This window comes from Callithrix jacchus, chromosome 13 (genome assembly GCF_049354715.1).
Source record: "Callithrix jacchus isolate 240 chromosome 13, calJac240_pri, whole genome shotgun sequence".
Classification (NCBI taxonomy): Eukaryota; Metazoa; Chordata; class Mammalia; order Primates; family Cebidae; genus Callithrix; species Callithrix jacchus.
In genome coordinates this window covers 91,801,521-91,821,936 of record NC_133514.1, presented here as the reverse complement: position 1 = coordinate 91,821,936, position 20,416 = coordinate 91,801,521, and the positions used below count along the sequence as shown (strand labels likewise).

Sequence of the window (20,416 nt, the reverse complement as noted above, 5' to 3'; positions counted from 1 at the left end):
TTGCAGGTCAGGCAACTTAAAAGTTTTCACTGCTCTGCGCATGTCATTGAATGGCTGCAAAAACACCATGCGTATTGTGTGTGGTGTTACAAATAGGTTTTAGCAAGTAGGCAAATGTGCAAATACGAATCAATGAGTAATGAGGACAGACTGCACTTCCAAAAGAGCTAACTTAACAACTCATGTGAATGAGCTGATGGATAGACACAGGACTCTGACTAGGTTAATTACTCATCAGTTCCTGGTGGGCAAGGTCTGGGGGCCCTGGTCATTTTTGTAGGATGAGGGACCTTATGATTGGTAGAGTGATCTGAGGTGCTAAAAGGAGCAGCAAGTTCCGGTAGCAGCTGTGACTGAAAGAGAGGGGTATTGGGAGGCACTTGGTATCCCGCAGAGCCCTTGCTCATGAGCCCATATGTGAAAAGGAATGTGGGGCCTTCTGTAATCAGGAATGACCATCAAAGCCTAGGACAGAGAAGTCACAGCAGTGTCAAGGATCGGGGATAAAAATATTAAAGACATTTCTAGAAGTATATTTTTGTGTTGAGAGTGAGAAGCCCGAGGGATACATGAGGCCACTGATGGGGCAGACCGCATAAAATTAAGAGGTGGCTCAAAGAAAGCAGACCTCCCCAACCCCAAGTTTGCCTTCTGCAAGAGAACAGGTACTGGCCCAGAAAAGGTAGCCATAGCTGCGGCATCTGTTGGACGCCGAGGGCCTGCAAGAGATCTTGAAGAGCAATGGGTGCTTAGTGCTCAGCTCCATGCCCGGGGAACGGGGCAATATTGATATTGACCGGAGTAACAGAAATCTTTACATGAGGTCATAAATGGCCTCTCACCATGTCTGAGGAATCCTGGAGAACAGATGTAAGAGTTAATTTCACGTCAACCTGACTGGGCTAGGGGGTGCCCACACAGCTGGCAAGACATTATTTCTAGGTGTGTCTATGAGGATGTTTTGAGTCAGTAGATGACTGAGTAAAGACGCCCTCCCAGTGTGGATGGGCACCGTCCAGTCCTCCAAGGGCCCAAACAGAACAAAGGCAGAGGAGGGCGACTTCACTCCTTCTTCTTGAGTGGGGACATCTATCTTCTCCTGCCCTTGGACATCTCATGCTGTAACACACAGTATGCTTCTGGTCACACCGTGAACCTCATACCACATGCTCCTGTTTCTTGGCCTTGGGACTTGGGTTGATTATACTACTGGCTTTCCTGGTTCTCTAGCCTGCAGCAGATGGCAGACTGTGGGACTTCTTGGCCTCTGTAATCTCATGAGCCAATTCCCATGATAAATTACTCTCTCTTCCTCTCAATATATCATATTGGTTCTATTTCTCTGGAAAACTCTGTCTAATGCAACAAAAGTGTTAGAGACTGTAGCTAGGTATACACAGTCTAATTTTCAAAACTTGGAAAAATATAGATATCATTTCTCCAAGAGAGATTCCCAAACAGATGGTTTGGAAGAAAAAAGGTGACCACTAATAGCTAGCATAGGCTCACACAGTCCAAGTCCTGGCCAGACCAAATCTATGTCCTTTTTTGAAACAGTTACTAGCCTGACACATTTAAGGAGCCCTGCAAACATCAAGGTTGAAGAGGTAGCTGGGTATGGTGGCTTGTGCCTATAATTCCAGCTACTTGGGAGGTTGAGGTGAAAGGATTGCTTGAGGCCATAAGACCAGACTGGGCAACATAGCAAGACTCCATCTCTACCAATCAATCAGTCAATAAAAATAAAATTAGCCAGGTGCGGTGGTAGGCACCCATAGTCCCTAGAACTACTCAGGAGGCTGAGGCAGGAGGACTGCATGAGGCAAGGAGTTTAAGGCTGTAATGAGCTATTATTATACTACTGTACTCCAGTCTGGGTGACAGAGCAAGACCCTGTTCCTAAAAAAAAGAAAAAGTTTGAAGGAATGTTTCAGGCAAGGGGCTTGCCACATCACTTCATCCTGGGACCCACCCTATTCTTTAAAACAATTTTTTTAATTGAGATATAATTCACATATAACAAAATTCATCCCTTTAAAGTATATAATTGAGTCATTTTTAGCCTCTCCACAAAGTTCCATACCCATCACCACTAATTCCAAATGTCCGGTTTGTTTTTATCAGTGACTTGGATGATGTTACAGAGACCTTGCAAAACCCAATCTGATGACTGACATCGAGGGTCTGGGCTCATGTTGGCAGAGGAAGAGAGGGTGGGACAAAATTCTTCACTGGTGTTCTTAGAGGACACCAAGCCACAGTCACGGTCAATCACAGGACAGAGGCAGCAAGCGCTGCTATAGGCTGTGGCCACCCTGCAATGTCCAGCATGTGGCCCACTCTGCACGCCAGGTGGACAGCTCACTCCCCTGCCTCTCGCCCTGTGGAGTCATCTGACACTAGCTGGGCTGGCTAAGGTGTTTTTTCTTCTTCCTTTCAATCTGCTTTGCACATGGAGTAAATTAACCATTCTGAGACCTCACTTAATGAAACAAATTAATTTGGAGAATGGCTCTTATCTCCCTGGCCGCACAAGCACAGCGCGATGGACTGCTAATGCCTCCATTAGCCACCGCCTCTGAAGTTAAGAGGCTGGGCTGTGGAGCCTGCAGGGTATACTGACATTGCTGACAGTTGGGCGGGATCATCTGGAGCCGGCAGGCTCCGTCGGGCTTTTCCCTTCTATGTAGTTTAGTAGGGAGTGGTGGCTGCTGTGAGCACCACCCACCCGGCTCTGTTTCTAGGGAGCCATGTGGGGGTGACTTCTGGGGATGTGGGGAATCCCTCCCTGGCTCCAATGCCCACTTAGCTGCAGAAGAGCATTTAGAGGACACTGAGCCACAGTCACGGTCAGTCGCAGGACAGAGGCAGCAAGCGCTGCTCCTCTCATCCCTACACCCTCCTGTCTCCTAAATTCTCCTGGAAGTCTCACTGGTAGTTCAAGTGCCACCTCCTCTAGGAAGCATTCCGGAGCATCTCCCAGGATGGCAGCTTTCTCTAAGCCTCCTCCCTGTTAACACGTGAATGCCTGACAGTCATGCACAGCGTACTGGTTGCTTCTGGAGTGAAGGTGTCATTGTGCAAGCTACAGCTCAAGCCCTTGAGAGCAGGGGCCACACCCTGTACTTCAGTGTTTTCCAGAGCACAGCATATGGCACAGGGTACAGCCCAACCAATCCGAGTAGAACTGAACAGTGTTTCACTGTGATATCTGCCATGATACGCTGCTCAGATCCCCCTCAGGAACGGAGCACTGCCTCAGGAATGGAGCACTGCCTCGTGTAGACAGCCCTCAGCTGCCAGCCCCCAGGGTGAAGAGTGCTGCCCAGCCCAAGGTCATGCCCCCTTCCTCAGGCAGTCTCCACCTGATGACCACAGACATGGGGGTTTCAAGGCCTGCCCCTTTACTCCATCTTGGGACAGCTCTGAAAGAGTCACCCCAACTTCAGAACCTTCCCTACAGGTTCACAGCTCTCTAAGACTGCGCTACAGCCCAACCTCGCTGCTGACCTTGTGTGTTCCCTTGATCTTCTACCAGTATTGATCCCAAGGGCATTCTTTGAAAAGCATCTGCTGATCATCACCGTCCCAGAGCCTGCTTCCCAGGGAACTCAGGCTACAACATCCATTCATCGCCTTAAGGTGTTCATTTCTTAAATGCAGCCAGGGTGCAGTGTGGAGAGAAAATATCTCCCCAGAGGTGAGGGACCTCACTCAGGGTAAACTCTGGCAGAGCGCCATGTCTCCAAGCCCACTAGGGAGTTTGCTCCTCTGGTCTGCAGGCTCTGGGCAAAAAGCTTTGAGGGGAGAGGGATGAGCCTCAGCAACTCCCCTTCCAAACAACAGGTCTCCAACTTGCGTGGGGCCAGAGCATGGGAAGGCATGCTGCTCTTTGAGGAACACAGGGAACACTCGTTTAGCACATTTATGTCACAAAATGCATAATTTTGTCTGAAATCAGCAAATGTCTTTTATTAGCTTTCAAAAACAAACAAGTGGTTACCAGTTGTTCAAATGTCAAGAACATTCGTAAGGAGGAAACCTTTGAACTGTCCATAAGTTTAATTTTTTTTCCTGCAAAATGGAAAAAAGACATCCACAACTCACTGGGCTCAGCGCATGGCATCAGGAGCAGTCTACAGGTGACCACTCAGGAGGGGCCTCTCTCCCTGTCAGCCCAGGCTCTGCCCCTTCTGATAGTGGGGGCAGGGCTGTAACAGTGGATCTGGGGGAAGGAACAGTTGATTTTGGGGCCCTGCCCCTGAAGGGAATGTTGGGCAAGGCTTTCTGGGTTTGCTTCCTCACTCACAGGACTAAAGCCCCATTCTCACTGTAGACACCTGTGTTCCACACGTACCTTGAAAGCCTTCCTGAGCAGCTAGGACCCCCTCTGACCTGTAGAGTGAGCCGGCACAAAGACCTTGTTTCTAGGTGCTTTATAAGATTTAGCTCCTTTCAACTTCCTGACTAGTGAACTCATTTCATAGAAAAAGGGACAGAGCTTTCAAAAAGTGACGTAATTGGCAAGATCATAATGTAAGTGAGTAGAGGAGGTAGGATTCCCATTCAGCTGCTAATTCCAGGGCACGTCCCTTAACTGCTATGCAATTCAGTTTGCTAACAGCCTGAGACTTAAACAAGTGGAAAATAAAAGCAGTAAGGCACACAAAAACCCTGAGCGTGCAGCTGGAACTGGGATAGGACACAGACTTCGATGAAGATGAGGATTCCGGGTCCCAGTCTGAACATCCCTGTTCCAGACTGTGGGAAGTCGCACAACCCCAGCTTCAGCAAACGCCCGTGCTGCCTGGAGTCTGCAGCTGTCGGACACCAACTCCAGCTACTCTCCAGGGACGGAAAGCCACACACAGGCTCCTGTAGCTGTTGCTAGGAGAACCACTGAGCAACCAGGGGGATACAGCTGGCCCCTTCCCTTCACGGTCGGGGTAGATCAGAGACACGGCACAGATGCTGGCTGTGCCCTTTGGCCACCAAATCTGATTCTGGTCACCTCTCCCTTTGCCACCATGTGTGCCCAGGAAATGCAAGCCCCTCCCACTGCAGTTTAAGCCCAGAATATTAGGAAGGTGAACCTACTGCACACAAGCATGGACTTCCAAGGTCAAATACGCAGGTATGACACTTAGCAAAGCCACTACCTATGTATGGGTCATTAGCTGGGACGGTTAGGGGTTGACCTGATAATATTCTGCAGCTGCTTTTTGAGTGTCAGAATCCCATGATTTCCCACAACAGACTCAGAAGATCCCCTACTTTGAGACAATAAGGTCCTTAAACTCTATGGCTGCCTGCTCTTCTCCTGAAAGTCTCCATTGGCTGGGAACTCCATGACAGCTCCAGGCTGTGAGTAACGGATTTTACCGAATCCAGAAGGGGAATTAGAGTGGGGCACCCTGCCGGCCAAGCACATGCCCCATCCCCAGGCATGGCTGTTGCCTGACTTGCACAGTCTTGCCCCAAACAGTCAAGATGTTTGCTCTGTCCAGCTGAAAACTCTATTCTTCCATCCAAGCTGACTTCCTCTAGCCTGGGTCCCTGTGGACATGGAGGCAGCTGCCTCTCATCCCTCCATATAAATCTTTCATGAGTTTCACGGCACAGTGTTCCTTCCCTCCAGCCTCCTGTTCCCTGGCCCAAGCCCTCCAGTGCTCCTCCCAGGACATACTTTCCACCCCTTTAATCATCTTTATTGCCTCACTTTGGACCCTGGCCCATCCACATCCTTTGGGAGGTGTGCTGACCTAACCCGGGCATTGGTGAATGTGGCTCGGCGGAAGCGCGGCTTCCCAGACGTTGCATGCCACGCTCCTCTTCCTACATCCCTGGGTCATGCTGCTGCTTTCCAGAGGCCTGCCATTGTCCAGGATCTTCCTGCTGAGTGAGGTGACCTGGCCTAGAAATGGACATGCTGGCTGATTTGGATGCCAGGCGGCAGCCTGCCATTGCCTGAGCCCGGAGAGGTGGGGCGGAGGGTGACATCTCAGGAAACTTGGGGACTCTTCACGCCTCCCAGACACACATTCTGGGTCTTCCCTGCCATCAGAGCCAGGGGCAGAGGACATAAAGCCTCTGCTCTCCCTGACACCTCCCAGGCCCTTATGAACCCCATTCCTCCTTGAGGGGTACTCCCTTCTTGCCTCTACCAGGAACCCAGAAATCAGGAATTTGCCTCTGTGATGCTGCAAGGTAAAAAGGAGGCACACACAATGCAATGAACTGTACTCTGCTCTGGTCAAGGCAGGAACAGGGCTGGGTCCACCTCTCCCGGCTCAGTGTCCCTTTCTATGCCTGGTGCTTCTACAGAATGTGTCTGGTGGCTCTGATTTCTAAGCCAGGACACTGCCCTCTTCCCAAGCTACTTGTACATTTGCCATCCTCTGTGAATGTGTTCAGACCTACTTAACCCACCAGTGGATGACAAGGCAGTCTTGGTACCCAGGCCTACATCTACCCCAAGAGTTGCAGTCACCAGCTAGTAATCAATACTCAGAGCCTTCAGGCAGAGGGGAGGTTCAGAGACCCTGGCCTCAGTCTAAGGCGGTGGGCAGCCAGCCTGTGCACAGGCGCTCTTAGTGTTCTGAGCAAGGCACGTCCACCAGCTGTTTCTTGGCTGAGAACATTCTCTGTTCATTAAAGGTAAAACCACAAGCCATCATCTTTATCTAAGAATACACTCCCTATAGAGGAACACCTCATTTTAATTCCTCAGGCATAAGCCTTTTTGTTTGTTCTTTTTTTGGTATTTCCATCCAGAAATAATTTATGCACGTTCAAGCAAAAAATATACTCTAACTCCCCCTTTTGCATAAATGGCCACACATAAGAAACATAGCTCTGCACCTGAATTTTTCACTTTAAATATATCTTGAAGACCTCCCCTGATATGGAAGCGTTTTTGAAAATAAATGCACATGCTCCCAGGATGCTCAATTTTGGCTGCATGCTCCTATCCAGGGCTACCTCATTGCACCTTTCCTGACCCCCCTGTCACCCAGGACTCTGAGCTCCACAGGAGATCCTGGTTTCTGCCTTAGTTTAAGTGGGTTCCCCCAGGAATTTGGGAGCAGTAGCATGTGCCATTGCTAATCTGTGTGTTGCGCACAGCCGCAGAGCCAGCACGCATGAGGGACAACTCCCAATGACCAGAAAAAAGGAAAGCAGATACCCTTGCACTTGCAAGCTCCAGGAGCCTCCTGGAGGCCATGGCTCAAAACACACAGCCAGCTAGGTCCCGTTTTTTGAGGGCCACTATTGTTGCTTTGAGGTCAGTGGAAAGAGCATTTTTCCTCCTGAATTGCAAAGCCTGGGCACTGCCTGGCCCCCAGGAAGAGGCAGTGGTGATGGCGCATTCTCAGCCAAACTCCCTAAGGGAGCCAATCCCTAGACCAACAAAAGAGGTGGAGCCCCCACTCTGCCTGTGGGGGAAATCCCCAACTAGTCACCAATACATGATGCCACCAACCCCATCTCATCAGGGTCAGCTGGTGACTGGGAAAAGCAAAATGCAGGCCAAAACTGACGTCGCTACAGACGGCAGACGCAGGAAAGGAAAACCCAAAGTTCACACGAAGTCTCTCCTACCTTCGATCATTTCTCCTCCTGCGGAACAGCTTCTTGGTGTGCGCGATCTCCACTTCATGGGGCATCGGGTGGTAGCCCTGTGTCATGAGGGGAGGAAAGGGGATCATGAATAACTTCTGAAAGAGAGCAAAGCGCCTCTGGGACTGCACTAACTACAGCAGCATCTAAGACAGAAAGACATCAAGAGTTTGGAGAGACTAGACTCTGACCACCAAATCTGGACTGAAAAAGGAAAAACAGTAGGGTCAACAGACTTCCTACCAGGCGATGACACTGGAATGACAGTCAACAGTAGGGACAATGAGGACCTTAGAATCTATCATGTTCAAGTTCTTAAATTACAGATGAGACATTTCAATCTGGAAAGATGAACATGCTGGTTCAAGGTTTTGCAGAGAATGAGCAACAGAGCTGGGGCCAGGTTCTGCAGCTCATGGGCTGCACGTCCCAGGGCCAGTTACTTCTCTGAGCACAGGTTTCATAACAAAATGGGAATGTTAACCTGCTTCTCGGGGCTGTTGAGAGGACCAAGGAGGGGAAGCCCGAAAACTCTAAGCCCTGTGCAGAGGAAAATTGTCTCCTAAACCTAGTCTGGACATGCTCAGTGAAATAATAATCATTATTATTATTATTATTATTAGAGACAAGGTCTTGTTCCACCCAGGCCGGAGTGATGAGGTGAAAATAAGGCTCACTGCAGCCTTGATCTCCTGGGCTCAAGCAATCCTCCTGCCTTAGCCTCCCGTGTAGCCAGTATCACAGGCATGCATTACCACACCTGGCTAATTTTTTTATTTTTTGCAGAGACAGGGTCTCGCTTTATTGCCCAGGCTCCTTTTGCAACTTTAAAGGAGGCACTAGGGAAAAGTCTAAGGCTGGTCTTTCATGTGCTGTCATCATGACAGCAACCATTTACATCTACATCAAGGGTGGTGAGAGACCCTCCACTGTAACCCAGGGCTGGTCCTGCAAATGCAGGAACACAGGCAGAGCTACTTGCACAAGCTGGGCTGATGGCCGCCTCTGTTCTTCCCACCTCTTCCCATCCCTCCTCCAACAGAAAAGTGCATTCTGGTGTGGACATGGCAGAGAGAACCACAATGCACTATCATTCCTTTATGAGCAGCCTGGAGTACAGTAGGGGGTACCTAGATCTGGAGTCTAGTGGGAGGGAGTGGTCTGGCTTGGACCTGGAACACCTGGGTACAAGCCTGGATGTAGAGCCCAACAGCCTGAGTGTGACCCCCAGCCACCTGCAGGGACCTGGGCAGGCGCTGGATGAGGGGGAGCCAAAGGGTCTAGGCTGCTGGAAAGTGGTCAGAGGGGGTTCATTTGGGCCCACCCCCCACCTTACAGCAGGGAGCCCGAGGGCCAGTGTGGTCACACAGTGAGTTAGAAATTGCAGCCCTGGCCCCTGTGGTGGGGCACGTGCAGCCCTCTGGATTCAGGCTCCATAAAAGAACTCCAACTGTTCTGCCTTCACAGGGCTCAGCCCCCAAGCACGTGGGGCAAACTGACCACCCTGGCTGTGATGGGACTGGCCAGTTTTGGGGAGCTTCCCACAGGGATAGTGGGAGGACAGCAGACTCAGGAGGACACAGGGAACTTGGAGTTACGGCCACTTGGCCTGGACTGGATTGAGTACAGGGAGGGAGCAACATTTCAAAATATACTTTAATAACAATCCTTTCCTCTCACCCCCTGTCTCTCTTGCCTTCAACAATCTAGCCAAGAAAGCATGAATGAATTCCGGGCTCCAGGCAGCCACAATGGGCCTCTGGGGCCTTAGGATGTGCTTTGTTTAATGGTTTTCTCAAAGGATATTATTTGTTTTCTTTAATACAAAACACAAATAAGAAAAAACACCAAGTCTTCCCCTCTCGTTTCCCCTCTCCCACCCTGACTAGGCTCCAGGCTGGCCCCCTTCCCTCCTTCCCTCCCTCCCTGCCTCTCTGGGTCACTTCAGGAACGCGCTGGGTGTGCCCCAAGTAGACAATGGACAGGAAGCCGAGGCTCCCCCCAGAGAGGCGGCTGCGGCCTGGACTGCGACCTCAGACGTGAGGTTGGGCAGAGGGAATGGGCCATAGCATCTGGTATAACATGAGCCCTGGGGGTGCCAGCCTCTTTGGTCTGGGCCTCCAGCCCTGGGCTCTAACCCACCTCCTGGCCTCCTTATCTGCACAGACAGCAGCCATGGGGAGCTAACCCTGTCCCAAGACTCAGTGTGGCTTGATGGGGCATGCCAGGCCACTCAGGGCTTCTCATGAAGGCACTGCTTCACTGTGTCCACCCATCCATCCATCCTAGAACAACTCACATACATGTAGTGTATGTGTATAAACCATACACATATATCTATTATATGTATATAAACCATATATGTAGTATATGTGTATAAACCATGACAGTGGTTAGAGGCCTGGGCTCTAGAGCTAGACTGAATGTCAGATCCTGGCTCTTCCTCTTGATGGGTGTGTAACTTTAAGTAATGACCTCTACGTGCCTCAGTTTCCATATCTGCAAAACGGAGATAATAGCTTCAGGCTGCTAGGATCCTTGTGAGGGTTAAATGAGTTCAGAAACATGTAAAGGACATAGGAGAATGTCTGGTACACAGTAAGCCTCAATAAGTATCCTTAGTGCCATCATCACTGTCATCAATGCCATCTCATCATTGTCATCATCATCTTAATCTTTCCTGTGGTCCTGACACTCTGCTCAGGGCTGAGTGTGCCCGGACAAACAAGGCAGCACAGGTACCTGTCCTCATGAAGCCCCCAGTCTTGGAACAGAGGCCAGGAGGAGGTGATCTGCAGGGAGGGAGGGCATGGGAAGCTCAGGCCATGGAAGGAAGAGAGAATCTGCACAGCGCCTGGTGGTCTAGAGTGATGTGCTGGGGGAGGATGGAGAAGCTCTATTGTATGCTCTTTTTGGCCTAAGGCTGGCAGACCACATTGAGGCCAAAAATCAGTGGAACAAAGTGGTAGCGACAGAACAAAGCCTTGTACCCTCTGGGGTCCTCCCTCTCCAGGAATAATCCAGGACTGGTCCTACATACAAGGTCACCTGGAGCCTCAGCTCCTATGTGGCATCTAGGTGAATAAATGAATGAACCTTGCTGCCTCCCCTGGGGCCTTTTACACAGATTTGCTGGCACCAGAACCTCCTCCTGCAAGCAATGGGGGGGCACTGTGTTGACACAAGCTCCACTGAGAACCCCTCAAAATCAGCCACCTTGTTCTTCAAACTCAAGATGGTAGCTAGTACCAGGAGATACATTCAACTCAGGGTGCTTCCTACTCTCCCCCCAAAACAGGAGCACTTGGGTGTTAACAGGAGGCAAGTGTGAGGCCACCGGAAGAAAGGAGACTGAGCCACATACCGATCACCAGATTTGCAGCTTGTCTAGGTTGACAGAGCTTCGTCAAAGTCGTTGGTGAGAGGTAAGGCGATATGTGAGTGGTCTTGGCAGCACTGTTCATAAGAGCCAAAACATGGCAACAACCCAATGCCCATCCACTGATGACTGGATAAACAAATTATGGTTACATCTATACAATGGAATATTATATGGCCATCAAGAGGAAGGAAGTTCTGAGCCACGCTACAACACAAATGAACCTTGAAAACATCATGTTCAGAAAAAGAAGCTAGTCACAAAGGACCACCTAGTGTATGATTTCAGTTTTTAAGAAACATCCAGAAGAGGCATATCTGCAGAGATGGAAAGTAGATTAGTGATTGTCAGGGGCTGGGAAGAGGGAGAATGAAGAATGACTGCTAATAGATGCTGGGCTGCTTTTGGGGTGATACCAACACTCTAGAATTAGTAGTGATGGTTACACAACCTTGTGAATGCACTAAAAACCACTGAGTTGTACACTATGAAAGGGTGAATATCATGGTATGTAAATTATATCTCAATTAAAAAGGTAAAAATATCTGGGGGCGGCATATTCCAGGTAGAGTGAATGGCATGTGTTCAGAGGAAGACAAAAAGGAGGAGGAGGAAGAGGAGAAGAGGAGGAGGAAGAAAGAAGGCAAAGGAGGAGGGGAAGAGAAGACCCATCGAAATAAAAAGCACCCCACCATTTAATCTCACGGAAATAGCTGCCCTAAAACATTATCTGTTAATGTAGGGCTGGAGAAGGTGACATGTCCCAGGCAAGAGGCATCCAATGATAAGAAGAGCCAATATGTCCCTGAAATCTGGAAAAAAGCAGACGTTGTTGCTTCTGGTGGCCTGGTCACAGGAGCTGGTATTCTGGCTTCAGACCAGAGACCCCTCCTTGCTTTTTAGAAAGTATAGATCCCTTGAGTGGTAAATGGGAAATGTATCCTTTAAAAGCACATACAGTGGCCTTTAATTCTTTGCTCAACAAATCCTTCTACTCTGTGCTTTGAAAGGGCCCCATGTACAAATCAGTCCAGGTATGAGTGCCCCTCCACCCGCCTGCACTCCCCACATGAGGGAGCCAGCCCTTGGGTTTTGCAGCTGGCTTTCTGCATGTCTGGTCTACCTGAGTCAAATGTGCCTCTGTGGCATGGCTGGATACCCGCTGGGCCCTGCCTGCCTTCCCCCAACCTCTCTGCATGAGAACCACTCTCCCCTGAGCCCCGAGACCTGGCTACAGTTCTCCGTCTGTCTAACATCTGACCACTTCCGGTAACTAAATGGGCCTGAGAGACAAGTAGATTATATAAACCAAGCCTCTCCAGGGAGGGAGGGAAGCTAATACTCCTTCCACATGCAGCGCCGGCAGATACACGTGGAACACACACGCGCACACACTCCTGTCCTGAGGTCAGCGCTTGTGTAAGACACAGCATGGAGGGGCGGCATGCTATTGCAGTGGCTGCAAAAACATGTTGTATAAAATCAGTCCATTCCACAGCAGGCTGAGGCTGGTATCTCACAACCCACTGTGGTGGGTATTTCCGAGGGATTAAGGGCAGGCCCAGCAGAGCTCTGGCCCCAGAACGTGAGCCCCAGAGAGTTAATAATCCTAGGCTGGGAGTGCAAGGGCCTTGCCCTGTGATGACAGCCATAAAAAAGTAATAACTCTTGAGTCTGGGGTGAGGGTAGGGGGATGGAGGGCAAAACAAACAGTGAGCAGAAAGCATGTGTGCCAGGTGGCTCAGTGACCAGCTGATACTGTGATAGGAGTGACACTCCTCCCAGCCACCCACCGTCCATGCCTCCATCCCCCATCCCTCTATGCACCTACCATCTCATACATATTGTTGTTTCAGGCACTGTAGATACAGTACTGAAACAGACAGGCAAGATGCTTGTCCTTACAGAGCGCACATTCTAGGGAAAGGAGAGAGACAATAAAGTATATCATATGATAAAGGATTATGTTTTGTAATGGAGCAAAACACAACAGGCCAAGGGGATGAGGGATGCAGGGGTAGAGGGGATCAGGGAAGACCTCTCTGTTCAGGCGACACTGGATATCTATCCACCCTTGCTTCTCTCTCAATCAACAAATGCAGAAGGCCGCCACACCAATGCATCAGATGCAGAATATCAGGAGAATAAGACCCTGTCCCAGACCTAGGGGAGCTCAAGGGAACACAGACAAGGAAGCTCATATGTGCCATGTGCCATAGTTGAAATTGACGGGTGCCTCTGGCAGCCCAGAGGAAGGACCCGGATCTTCTTGGGAGAAGGGTGAGGGAAGGCTCTGCGAAGGGGGTGATAGTTGAGTGGACCCCTAAGGCATTGGACAGGGGCCCAAGAGAGAAGAGGGGATGCCACAACCTCGACCTGCAGGCCAACAGGCTGCAGTATCACCATGGGCTGAGAGCTGGGAGATGGGCTGGGCCCCTGGGTGCAGATGATGCCCTGGCGTCCTGAGGGCCGGTGCTTGTGCTCCTGACCATAGTGCCTGGTGTGACCCCATCTGTAGAGTCCCCCTTAGCCTCCGTAGGAGGTAGAACTGTGTTTCCCAAAAAGACTGGTTGGAGTCCTAACTCCCGCACACCTCCGAATGTGCCTTGATATGGAATTAGGGTCTTTGCAGATAGAATGAAGTTATGATGAAGTAAGTCCTATGGGATTTGGTTGGGCCCTAAAGCCAATGATGGGTGTCCTTATAGGAAGAAGGAAATGTGGACACAGAGAGATGGAGGAGACGTACAGGGAAGAAGGCCACGTGAAGATGGAGGTAGTGGTTGCAGTAAGGCAGACACAAGCCCAGGAGTGCCAAGGATTGCTGGCAGTGAGGGAAGCTGGGAGGAAGTGTGGAAGGCTCCTCCCCTACGGCCTTGGAAGAAAGAGCATGGCTGGCCATGGCATCTAGCCTGTGAGAAGATGCACTGCTGTTGCCGTCAGCAATGGGTAGGGGTGTGGAAGTCCCCATTCCCCACCATCCCTGAAGAACGAACCTGCTTCCCTGGAGACCACAGTGGAGCTATCAGTTGTCCAGCACAACCCGTTTCCTTCAGAGGCCAAAAAAGGCTCTTGTCTCCGTCACTGCCTGCCAGGTAAGGTGGCCGGCATGCACTTAGGGGCCTCTGGTGTAAAAGCTCTTTGCCTCTAGCCAGTCCTCACGTGAGGCTGGGATGTGACCGCCCTGAGGGCCCCACGCCTCTCTCCCATGCTTCCTCCTTCCGCAGCCAAGGGTCCTCTGGGTGATGACATGGGTTGAAGTGTGGTCTCCAAGTTCTTACGCTGAAATCTTATCCCCCAGTTCCTCTGAATGACCAGATTGGGAAAGAGGCTACTGCAGATGTCATTATGTCAGGATGAGGACGCACTGGAATGAGCATGTGAGGCCCGGGCCAATGAGACTGATGTCTTTGTGAAAAGAAGGCTGCGTGAGGACTCGGGGAATGCTGCAGGAAGCTGAGGGGCTACTGGAAGCTGGAAGGGAGCGACAGTCCCTCCATGGCACCTTAGAGCCAGTGTGGCCCTGCCAGCACCTGGATGTGGGAATTCTGCCTCCAGAACAGTGGGACAAGAAGTTTCAGTTCTAAGCCACCCAGTTTGCAGTCCTTTGTTATGGTGGCCCCAGGAAACTAACCCAGGTGGAGTGGTGGGCAAAATCACCCAGGCTGGAAAGGCCTATTTTTCTGAGTATATTTCCTTTGCCAAAATTTGAATTTGAGTTTGAGATCTGAATTTGTATATGTTGAATGTTCACCAGGTAATTCCACTGTATTTCCAGCCCATGTTTATGGAAGAGGAAGAGAAGGCTTAGTGAGGTCAAAGAAGTTGCCCACAGTGGCCCAGTGAGTTAGCAGGAAGCCTGTGCTTCCAGCTTGGAGGCACAGCGTCCCAATGGCAATGCCACATGGCCTACAGTACCGGGGCAGAGATGGGAGGCCAACCCCCTGGGAGCATCAGAGAGCTCTCTCTCCCTACCACAGACCCTGCAGTGCTCAGCCATGCACCCCAGGCCTCCAGAAGTGAGGGGGAGGGGCCGAGAGCAAGTCCCTCCCTGTGCAGCCTCATTTCCATACTCAAAGACAGGCAGTCCTCCCCAGTAACCACTATGCTTCCCCCAGGCCCAGCGATGGGAGAGCTGGTGTTCACCAGGCACTGGTTCAGATGGTCTCCTGTGTCTGCCTGGCATGCCCTTGCTGTGACCCCAGAGATGACCCTAGCCACAGCCCTTTTGGCAGGCTCACCCATTTACCTCCCTTCCCCTCTCCAGAAAGGGGTATTCATGGCCACCAAGCTGCCCTGTCCTTCATTCCACAGGCTGGGAGGTGGTGGGGCATGGGGTCCCCTGGCTGCTACCCCTGCCCCAATGAGGTTTCAAAATGCTCCGCAGAGCTCAATTCCATTGCATGTGAGCCCAATGTCCACTTAACCTTCAAGAAAAATCTTCCTGACAGTCTCATGATCTTTGATCTCTGACCCCTGACCACAAAGCTAGGTCCGATAGAAATCATCCTAACTAACTCTAGGTCTATTATCTTTCTCTCTCACACACAGTAGCTTTTTGAAAAATAGGAAAGCATTATACAGACACAAGAAAGTCTTCCTCCTGCTGAGTTAAAAACAGCTACACGAAATGCTGCCTTTGTGAGGAAATGGTGCAGCGTGCAGTGGTGGGGATCCTGGCCCCAGCCAGGGAAGGGAGGGAGGTCTCAGGCAGGAGGTGGCCACACCAGGCTCCTCAGCAAGCGCACCCTGCAGCTCCGACCCTGCTCCCTCCCAGCTGACCATCTGTCTGCCCCTGGATATCCACTCTACCCTGGCCTCTTGGAAACTACAGTCCCCCTCCTCTTCTTCACAAGCTTCCATATTGACTACACTAGGTTTCTGTCGCTCCCTGGGTATACCCAGAGAGCAGGAGCCCCATGGAGGTAGGGTAGATCCTCGGGCCTAGTCCAGACCCTGCCAGCTCAGGACTCTGCAGACTCCCACCATCTCCAGCCCCAACCTGGGAAGACAGCCCGAGGGATGAACCCTACAAAGGAACCACAGCACTTGGTTAAAGGACCATAAAAATCCCAAGCACAGCTCCTCTGAGATCAGCTTGTCTTGCCAGCAGAGGCTTCCTCCTGCTGGGGGTCATGGTTTTTCATGTTTTTTTTTTCTAAGAAGTTATCCTACCAAGGTCTCCCTCCATGTGGGCAGGATGTGTGGGTCACGTCCAAGCAGAAATAAATAGGTAATGTTTCTAAAATTCCTGGAATCGCTAAGCTGCACAGCTATTCAGAGAAGCTGACCTGTTTCAGAAAGAAAAGTGGGGGGAGAGTGGGCAGGCTCACCCATGTTTAAATTTGTGGTTTTCTAACTTTTATTATTTTTTTTTATCAGCAGAGACCTTTTAAAAACATACCTTAGCTAAAGTTCCAATATAAAATCATAGATAATAACAGTAGACATGGAATTTCTGAAGGCTGCCGCCGAGCCCTGGCACCCCATACCCTGCCTCCATCTGCCACATATCTGTGCCCTGGAGCGTGAACCTAAAACTACGCATTCTGAAAAGCTCTGCTCTTAATCCTGTCCCGGAGGCTAGCTGCACAATGAGCTAGACATTATTCTAGAAGGGCTTCAATTAGGAAACCCGGACACGTTTCAGTGGATTCCACGACCCCCTTAAAAGTACCCGTGACTACTTTGCCCAGGGAAGCCTTGTAGTGACATGGAATTTCTCATCTGTGCGGCACTGTGGCTCCAGAGGCTGTGTCTCTGAAACAGGCAAGACTTCCTTAGGTGCTCCGAGGCGATAATCGCCCCTTTTCCCCTTTTCCTTCCAATGGGGTTTCTTACTGTAACGGCCTAAAGAGTCCTGAATAATGCACTGCACACACCCTTGGGCGACCCGGGTCCTGGCTGTCGTTAAGCCTGGATTACCGTGAACAATTCTTCTAAGATTTCATTCTGCCCTCTCTTCTCTTGTGTAAAATGAGGATGAAAATATTTGCTCTTCCTACCTCCTTTGCCACAACTATTAAGCCTTTCTTTGATTTCACAGGCCAATAAATTCTTTTTATGTTTAAAATACTTCGAGTTGGGTTTCTGTCACTTGCAACCAAGAAAATCCTAAACGATTTAACATGATACAACTTTAGGTGTCCGTATCCAGGAAGTCATGGAAAGTAGACCTGGCCCCTCCCTTATCACTCTCCATGAGGAGTCAGGAGGAATCCACCAGGCAATGTCAAACACACGTGAGATTCACTTATGAGTTTCTGAACAGACAGAAAGAACAGGTGAGGACGCTGATGCAAAGAACAGGGACTAAGGACAAACAGGAGAACGTTAGAAGATCGTTTCTATATTGTACAGAGCAAAATGTACAGGAAACAATTAGTAACATGCCGCTCCTTCAAGTACCATCATCAGGCCTCCATTCTGCAGCCAGAGCAGTGCAGTGAAGGGAGGCCATGCCTCTGTGTGTGGCTGGGGGGCGGAGGCACTGGAGGGACGGCTGTGACTCTCTGTGTCAAAGACCAAATGAGACCAAAAGGCTATGGGCCTTCTCCAGGTCACGAGCCTAGGACAGTCTTGAACACAGGCCACTTGGGCTCACAATGTTCATGCTGCTCATGGACATGGGACAGTCACGAAAGAATGGAACTTGAGTGGACAGACACTCTCCACTCCCTGGACAGTGGGTATCTACCAAGGCCCCTGGATGTGCTTCTGAACTGAAATTGGCAGTGTCTTCAAGCTGCTGAAGATCAGGGGCAGAAAGAGGCACAAGAAATGTGAGAGGTACAAGGGGCCATGAGGAATGACAGTTTCTGTTCTGCAGACCCTGAAAAAACCACCTGGGCATGATGAGACACTTGTGACCTGCATCCTGGACCCTTACGAAGTGGGGTGTCTCTGGCACAGATAAGCCCCAGATCCTCAAGAACTTTAGAGAGCAAGCTCAAGGGAAGGCAAAGCAATGCTCGCATTCTGGCCTCTTAGGGGGAAATAACAGGCTTTGAGAAGTAGGCAACTTTGTGAAGAGTTTCAGGTACTTAAGCAGGTTCAAAGACCATCATAGGAACTGAAGCATCAACCCACTCCAGAAGAGCAGTGATGTTCAACAAACCCTCAGAGGATGCGCGTGGTGTCTTGTGAGCATGCTATGTGTACAGACCCGGGAAAACAAGACTCTGCCTATGTCTCCAAGAGGGGCATGGGCCCCTGGGGAAAACAAACACACAAATTGAGTGGAGTCACAATGGAAGGACATCCAAGGTCCAAGGAGCCATGGAGGAAGGGACACCTGCCCAAGGCCACCCCTCAAAGTAAACAGAGGCTCTGAGGTTAGAGAGAGCCATGGCCCACACTTGAGAGGCTCTGCTCTGCTGCTTCTGAGCACACGCTGCTGCAGCTCATTAGACAAACTAGCAGTAATCACGCTCGTGCAGGGCAGGGGCATCTGTGGGCAGCAGGGAGGGAGCCCCTGCCTAAACCACCCCTGCAGCCATGCTAAGATACTGAGGAGTACCCCGCTGTGCCAGGCGGAAGGCCTCAAGACCTCATGTGAATGAGTAAGCTCATTATCACTATTTCGCTCTCTGTGCTGGTCAGTCAGAGCTGGCTGAAGAGGCCATGGGCATGGGTATTAGACTGTTCTCACGCTGCTAATAGAGACATACTCGAGACTGGGTAATTTATAAAGGAAAGAAGTTTAATGAACTCACAGTTCCACATGGCTGGGGAGGCCTCACAATTACGGCAGAAAGCAGAGGAGGAGCAAAGGTACATCTTACATGGAGGCAAGCAATAGAGCATGTGCAGGGGAGCTCCTCTTTATAAACCATCACAGCTCATGAAACTCACTACCACGAGAACAGCATGGGGGAAACTGTCCCCCTTCAATTATCTCCACCTGGCCCAGCCCTTGGCACATGGGAATTATTACAATTCAAGGTGAGATGTGGGTGGGGATGCAGTCAAACCATATCAGCATGGCTAAGGAGGCCTCAATGAAGGAGCTCCAGAGAGGAGCGGGACCTGCCTCCCGGTATCTGCTGAGCCAGCATGGAGTGCGCTCACGTGTACCTGTGAGAGCTGGGGGTTTGCAGCAATGCAGATCTGGGTGGCCTGAGCAGAGATCAAGCATCAAACAGTTTGGTTAGATGCTCTCATTGTCACTTACCACAGGAGCTGGCAGCATTGCCTACCTTATTTATGCTTCTAGTTTTCTAGAAAGTGGTGGTAATAAAGAAGCATATGCACATCAGAGGACCGTTATGAGGATTAAATGAGATGGCTGGGCATATAGGCACTCTGACAGCCCAACTCAAGAACATCCCACTGCACATGGAGCCCCTGGGCTGGGAAGGCCTCCAACCTGATGCTTCCTAAGAGCTTGCATCTGTGGCTTTCATGCACCTGCTGGAAAGCAGAGTACAAACCCCAAAACCGTGCTAGAATGTGGCCACACCTGTATCAATCAACTAACCACTTGCTGAGCTCCCAGGCTGTGTCCAGGATACTCTCAGGCCAAAGCAGTCCCTGCAACCTCAGCTTCCTGAGACCCTGTACCACCTAGCCCTGGCCCCCGGTCTCCGGCCCCAGACCCACACTGGCACTTCCTGATCCCTCCCTTCATCTCATTGCAGGGCTCCTGGCAAAGCAGAGAGCAAGAGGAGGGAAAGCTGGAAGGAGGTTCTGAAGAGCAAGGGAGGGGCCTGTCTCCCAGAGGAGCAGCCAGTCTGTGAACCTGCTCCAGGCCAGAATGTTACTCAAAGGCTCTGATGACCTCAGGCTGCGGCACCCACGAAACTCGAGTGAGAAGCTGAGTCTGACCAGCCTGTTGGGGCCGTCAGATACCAGGGGCTCGGGGGTATCTAAGAAGCTGAGCCACGACACAGACAAGAAGAGTGGGAAAGACAGGGCCTCTCTCCTAGGCCTGACCAAGAACCAACAGGGTCAGCTCAGCCTTGGTGCTGGTGGGACAGAGGGTTGAAACATGCACCCTCCTCCAGGAAGCCAATCGTGCTTTCATTGATTCAGGCAACACATTTCTGCTGAGGCTTGTGAGGTGCCAGGAGCTGTGCTAGATAGATACGGGGGATGCAACAGTGACCTGGGCCACAGAGAAGAACTTCCACTCTACCAGGGGGAGATGACAGGCCCCAGCTGCAGCTAAAAACACCAAGGTCATTCAAACAGAAGCAAGTGTGTGCAAAACCAAACCAAACCATAGGAAGGGGACAATGCTTTAGGGCATCAGAAAAGTCCTCCCTAAGAAAGTGACTTGTGAGCCAGACCAGAATGATCAGGGTGAAGAGGGAAAGATTCAAGGCTGAGAGACAAAAAATTAAACAGGTTATTCCTATTCTGTTTAGTCTTCAATACGTGAAGCTTAGAGTTTCTTTACTTTAAATAAAGTAGTAG

The 20,416-nt window shown here is 50.6% G+C and overlaps 1 protein-coding gene across 33 annotated transcripts in view; it reads right to left on the bottom strand.

Moving 5' to 3' along the window:
• The window catches only part of CTIF (cap binding complex dependent translation initiation factor), a 322,513-nt gene that overhangs the window by 145,393 nt on the left and 156,704 nt on the right, over positions 1 to 20,416 (bottom strand). For all 33 annotated transcript variants that reach the window (XM_078348099.1, XM_078348094.1, XM_078348100.1 and 30 more), the window contains one exon: positions 7,603 to 7,679. In XM_078348099.1, the coding sequence (XP_078204225.1) occupies positions 7,603 to 7,679 (77 nt within the window). The remainder of the gene's footprint in view (positions 1 to 7,602; positions 7,680 to 20,416) is intronic.